The 6,473-nt window shown below is 32.0% G+C and overlaps 1 protein-coding gene across 1 annotated transcript; it reads left to right on the top strand.

Annotated features, from left to right (window-relative positions):
* The first annotated feature begins 218 nt into the window (after nucleotides 1-218).
* Nucleotides 219-5,032, top strand: LOC133185096 (N-acylethanolamine-hydrolyzing acid amidase-like). The gene is made up of 10 exons (XM_061320154.1): nucleotides 219-264; nucleotides 563-688; nucleotides 2,188-2,257; nucleotides 2,598-2,724; nucleotides 2,945-3,035; nucleotides 3,431-3,510; nucleotides 3,755-3,927; nucleotides 4,047-4,109; nucleotides 4,728-4,823; nucleotides 4,954-5,032. The coding sequence occupies exons 1-10, from the start codon at nucleotides 219-221 to the stop codon at nucleotides 5,030-5,032; spliced, it is 951 nt and encodes a 316-aa protein (XP_061176138.1).
* Nucleotides 5,033-6,473: the final 1,441 nt, after the last annotated feature.

Raw genomic sequence — 6,473 nt, 5'->3', positions numbered from 1 at the left:
TATTGTCAGTCCATGCTCAGTGATGTGTTTTGAGTAAACAGTTTGAGCACACACGGTAAGACATAAACATTAACAATAACAGAGCTTGTGCCCTGCTTACAAAAACAAATGTTTTGAAGAATGTCGTCATTGCATTTTAAGAATTTTTATGTAAGTTCAATTCATTAAACTGAAGTTATCTTTTAAATAAAAAATAGAAATTTAAACTTGTAAGCAAAATGGCAATGCAACTGCGTGCAGGCTCCTTTAAGGAAGAGGGCCCTTGTTTGAATTAAAGGTCCCAGGGGGTGCTTATAGGGGTAGGGGCACTAAATAGGGTAAATACGGTATAAAGAGGTTATCAATTTGTGTTTGAAAGTATCAAAGATTTATTTTAAAAACTCAAATGATACATACTTTTATATGTGTTCCAAATTAAGTGCAAACTTGTTTGATTACTGTTTCCCGTAATATAATGCTCACAGTAACATGAAAGATAACAGATAAATTTTCCACAAATTAAAAGTATGGCCCCAAATGTCTTATTTCAATCTCTCTTTTCTTCACTCCTTTATATTGGCAGCTGATTTTGTTTTTAGATCATTCTTGGGAAAGTTTCCATTTGCCAATTTGACAGTGAAGGCAATAGAAGCTGTAGCAGCAGACATTGATAACTATCTGCCAAAACCTTATGCAGGAGAAATGAGAGGTAAACAAAAATTCACTAAGACCAAATGTAAAAAAAATATTACAATTTTAGCTCACCTGAGATGAGTGCTAAAGTGAGCTTTTCCTATCAAAATTTGTACATTGTCTGTCATTGTTTTGTCATAAATTTTTCACAGTTTCATCTTCTAAGAACCACTGGACCAATTTCAACCTTTTCACAAAGAATTCTTGGGTGAAAGGGATACAAGTTAATTGAAATGAAGGGCTATGTCCCCTTTCAAGGGGAGATAATTAAGAATTAGTGAAAATTTAATGGCATTTTTCACAAATCTTCTTCTCAAGAACCACTGTACCAGAAAAGTTGAAACTTACATGAAAGCTTCATTGCATAGTGTATATTTAAGTTTGTTCAAATTGTGACCCTCAGGGATAGGTTGGAGTGACAACAGGCCATCAAAGTTTTAGTTCAGAAAAAGTAGGGGAAAAAATCTTTAAAAATCTTCTCGAAGAACCACTGGGCCAGAAAAAATGAAACTTAGGTATGTGAAAGCTTCATTACATAGTGTAGATCCAAATTTGTTCAACTTTTTACCAGGAGATCAAAGTTTTACATAGGAATGTAAAGGGAAAAAAATCTTCTTCTCAAGAATAGCAAAGGCATGATTAGGCATATTTATATGGCAGCATCCTCAGGCAGTTTAGATTTTAAGTTAATTTGTTCAAATCATGACCCCCAGGGTTAGGTTAATTAAGGCCACAATAGAAATCAAAGTTTTACATGCTAATATATGCTGTGAAATCACTAATTTTCGTGGGGGTTTAATTTTCGTTGTTTTTGAGGTATGGAGAGACCCACAAATTTATGACCACCATGAAATGTAAAATTTCCTATGTATTAATTACTACTAAACATTTCTCCAACCACGAAATCAAATCCCCACAAACCAATATTTTTTCCTCAAACCTTGAAAATTTGACCCCATGAAAATACATGTATTTGATTTTACAGTAGGTAAAAAATATTTAAAATATTTCCTTTCAAGAATGGCAAAGGCATAATTAGTCATATTTGATATGGAAGCATCCTCAGGTCGTGTAAATTGAAGTTTCTTCAAATCATGACCCTGGGGGTTAGGGTGGGGCCACATTAGGTGATCAAAGTTTTACAAAGGAATATACTATAAAGGGGGAAATATTTGATTGGAGGAATTTTTGCAAATTTTGGGAAGAACAGTTTCGAAAATAGATATGATACTAAACAGCAAATCAACTCATTTTGTGAATTCTTGATTATTCGTAAAAATTACCCCAATACAAATGTTTTGTAACATAAAAGTCACAGAATTTTACCACATAAAAATATCCTTGTTTATAATATGGGAAAAAATCTGCTGATGAAGAATAGCAAGGCCATAGTGACTTAGGTAACCTTTTTGGCTCATGGGCCTCTTGTTTTACTTTAAAGATATTCATGTCTTCAGTGGACCATGATGTAGTAGGTTTTCACTATCAGTTTCATGACTTGTGATTTTTTAATAGGTATAGCAAAGGCTCTTAATATGGACCTTGGGGGCATTGTGGGAATGAACATTCTATACGATGTGACAGCGTAAGCATTTTTTCATTTAGTTTGCATAAATAAAAATTAAAAAGAAAAGTTATGAATATTTTCTATATTTTGAAAATAAATTGCATTTCAATTTACAAAATCATTGTGTATATTGAACTGTATTAAAGCAATTAGAGTTTGTATCTGGAACATCAATATCTTGAATATATACTAGGGATCTGAGTCAAATGTTCCAACCTTACCAAACTCTTATCTCTATACAGATATATCATAGTTTTTGACAATTCAGATATCTTATATATATGTAGGTTCAAATCTATGCACCTGAGTGAGGAAGAGTTGTTCATTAAAAAGATGAATATTTTAAAATTGTGCTTAGGTTTTGTACGAGCATTGTTACCCAAGATGCAAATGGACAGATCTGGCACTCTCGTAATCTTGACTACACCTTTGTTAACATGCTGCGAAATATTACAATACAAGTGGACTTCATAAAAAATAATCAGGTCAGAATCAGTCAGCTAAGTACCCTCTTTGCAGTATTATATTTCTGTGAAACATTAAACTTTTTTTTTTAATGTACAAACACAAGAAACATTTCAGTGTAACTAGTTGGTTTCATAAATGGTCAAAAGAAAATTTTAAATTACAAGTTATTTTGAAGGAATTGCCCTGATTATAATGTTGTGTACACTATATGACCTTTGTTCTCCTTTCTACCTACAGACAGTGTACAGCGGTGTGACCTACGCTGGGTATGTTGGGTTAATTACCGGAATGCGGCCAAAAGCCTTTACCATGACTCTAGATGAAAGAGGTAATCCCAAAATGGCATTATGACAATATAAGTGTTTCAGATAGGAGTTTGATTCAAGAAATGTACTGTGCTACTTGATTAAGAATCAGATAACTCAAGGCTTAAAGAAATAACAAAAGGGATAAACATATAAACTGCTACATGTATATCATAAGGTACACATAGCATGTGTACATACATGTATATACATGTACCGGTATCTCTAAAGATATAGAAACCTGCAGTAAATTACATGTAGTGCAAAGTAAACCCTTGAAATGACACAGAAATGACATTTTTATAATATTTTCTTTCAATTTGTAATTTATGTCATATGTATAGATTTGTGGCTATAGATAGCTTTTCACTTTGTCTGTGTGTCTGTTTTTTCACTTTGTGTGTGTGTTTTTTTCTAGATCAGGGAGCTTGGTGGGAGAATTTTATTATTGGTTTACTAGACAGAAGAGCCATGCCTATCAGTTTCTTAATGCGAGATGTAAGTTTATCAGTTATTCATTCTGTATTATACACTACAGATATTCTGATTAATATCCTCATGGAACATAAATAACAACTAAAAAGATTCTCATCTCAGTAAATAAATTCTGGAAAATTAAATATTAACCTTCTCTCAAAGGCTTGATAAAATGAGAAGAGATTTAAAACAGTTCTATAGAAAGTGTAACTTGTGCACACCTTAGTTCTTAGTGTTCTGATCTGACTTTTGTATTCCACTGTAGACCTTTGCCGAGTGTACTAATTTTAAGGATGCTGTAGATAAAATGGCCTACACTACCACCGAGGCGTCAGGCTACATCATTGTGGGTGGGGTACAGAAGGGAGAGGGAATGGTTATCACCAAGGGGAGGATCGGTCCTGTAGATTTGTGGAAACTGGACCCCAATAATGGAAGGTAGGGGGAAAAGTTCTGGTGGCTTCTGTTAAAATAGTCATTATTTAATTTCAATTTTTGTCATCATGTATTAGATTAGGAATTCATCAATCAGTTTGTATCCTTCTGCTCTGTTGTAGATGGTTTGAAGTGGAAACTAATTATGATCACTGGGTTCCCCCTCCAAGCAGTGATAACAGAAGGTAGGTTAACTTTTATGATATGTGACCTTAAATAGTGATACACATAATAGAAGGTAGGTAAAATTAGTGTGTCTTTAAAAAGTGGTAAGACTTTGTTGTGTCATAAAAACATTTATATGCTGTAACTACATGTACTTCATTCTTTTTCCAAATATTTTAAAATATGGATATATATCAGTGAATAATTTTCATTGAAAAGAAATCTAATTTGTGTACATGCAATCTTTAAGTTAGATATGCATTAATTATTATTACACAGAAAGGTTTATAGAAGGTGTTAAAAATGTAGTGTGCCTGTTGTCACTTCATATTGCCAAGTTGGAAAAAAAATTATGGTTGTAATACATGTACCTCCATTGAATTTCATGTAGGTGTGTAGCTATAAGAAGAGCACCATATTAAGGGATATCTCAGTTGTTTTTGAATAAATAAATGACAACAGAAAAATGCTGCATGCTCATATTTGAGACCTTGTAAACTCCACACAAGGAGGAGGTTTATAACCTGAATCTAGAAGCTCTCTGTTTGATAGTGGAGACAAGAAAAATAATCAGCCTTTATCTTGAGTATGCATACATTATTGCTTTACTAATTCTTCAAGATTTCATTTTTTTGTAGAGACCCAGCAGTTAACCTGATGAATAAAATAGGACCCAAAAATATCACCGTGGAAACTCTCATGTCTGTGATGTCACTTCCTCCTGTGCTCAACAAGTAAGTATGGCTGTCATCTGTAGAACAAAGCAAGTATTAAGTAAGAATCCGTGTAATCAGGAAATATTTTATATCCTTTTTAGAAAACCACATACATAATAAGTACCAGTACATTACTTTTCCTTTTTAGTAAAACCACATACACCATTGTGATGTCTGCAGCTAAACCCGAGCTGACGGTGGTATATGTTCGTCACTACAAAGGCTAAAAATTATCTGTAAAGGCAGATCCCAGTACGAGTTCATCATTACAATGGCTATAATTTCACTCTATAAAAGACTGAAATACAATAGAATTACTGTAACAGATTACAAAGCAATGTGTTCTAGTACATGTATATCATTTAAACAGATACTCATCCTCTATTACTTACCTATATTGGTATCATTAAGAGATGAAGTCAACAGCCAATTGCGAGTCAACATTTTTGTGAATTGACATGGGTTATTTTTTCTTTGTTAAATTTTTATGTATAATTTATTCATCTGAATAATTTTACAACTCAGCTTTATTTGCTCCTGACCATCAACAAATGGTATCATTCCTCAGTTCTTAAGGTTTTTTGTTTTTTTTAAAAAAAAATCATTCCATCTCAAACACTACAACCACTCATTTGTATGTTTAGAAAAAGCATATCATTGTGTCTGAAAAAAGTTCTAAAATATTTTTGGGTGATGTTGTCCTCCTCAGTATTTGAGGTTGTATTGCTTTTTAATTTTGAAAGTCTGACTTTAAATCAGAACCATTTGTTAGAATAGTAATGTAAATGTGATTTCCCCTTAAATCCTATGATATATTGACATTATTGTAGCAATCTCTTCCTCATATTGCTCAATAAAAAGCCTATCTGTGATATGGTTTCTGTGATGTACTGTTTAAACATGAAATATTTATGTATCTAATGAAGATGTAACTGTGAATGTTGTAAAATATGCAACAGAAATTAAAAATGAATGCATGAATTGTATTTTTGAATTTTTTCATGTCGAAATTATTTTTATAATTTATTTAGTATTAGAATTAAATTACAAAGAAATTATGTTTCTTTCATTGAAATTTCCAAGCTTCATACTTTTACTGTTACATTTATAGAGTCAGTTAGGGGAGATAATATCATCTATGTCTCTTTTTGTGCCTTTTATTAAAACAAAAGCATTCTTTAAAAAATATCTAATGTTTTCATAAGTACAGTATTGCACTGTATGTTTCTTATTTTAGCAAAAAAAAAAAAATGGTTTCTCAGGTGACTTGCAAGGCTTATAATCATCATATTATTTATTTGTCAAATATATTGTTTATTTTTATATAATGATGATGTATATTGATCATGATGAAATAAAATCATAATCAAGAATTTTTTTCTTTAAGTTAAGCTCAAGGAGGTACCAATCTATTAAAATCTTGAGTTTTCCAATAGGTTAGTCCAGAGTAATGTCCCCCCCCCCTTTTTTCCTCTGGGAACATTTTAATCCCTTGCTTCATTGTGTACTTCACTTTTTGCATATCTTCAACTGAACTGGACTGTTTATTCTGTCCCGTAATCATATTGTATTTGTTCATAGAGTTTATAGGTACAAGAAATAACACAAAATTTCACAAAACACTTCCACAAATTATGTAGGAGTTAAAAAGAAATGATGAGTATATAC

The sequence above is a fragment of the Saccostrea echinata genome, unplaced genomic scaffold, assembly GCF_033153115.1.
Source record: "Saccostrea echinata isolate AGI-Se365-2 ecotype Australia unplaced genomic scaffold, CSIRO_AGI_Sech_v1 ptg000012l, whole genome shotgun sequence".
Lineage (NCBI taxonomy): Eukaryota > Metazoa > Mollusca > Bivalvia > Ostreida > Ostreidae > Saccostrea > Saccostrea echinata.
The sequence above is the reverse complement of the archived record's forward strand: the minus strand, read 5'-3'. Positions and strand labels throughout refer to the sequence as shown.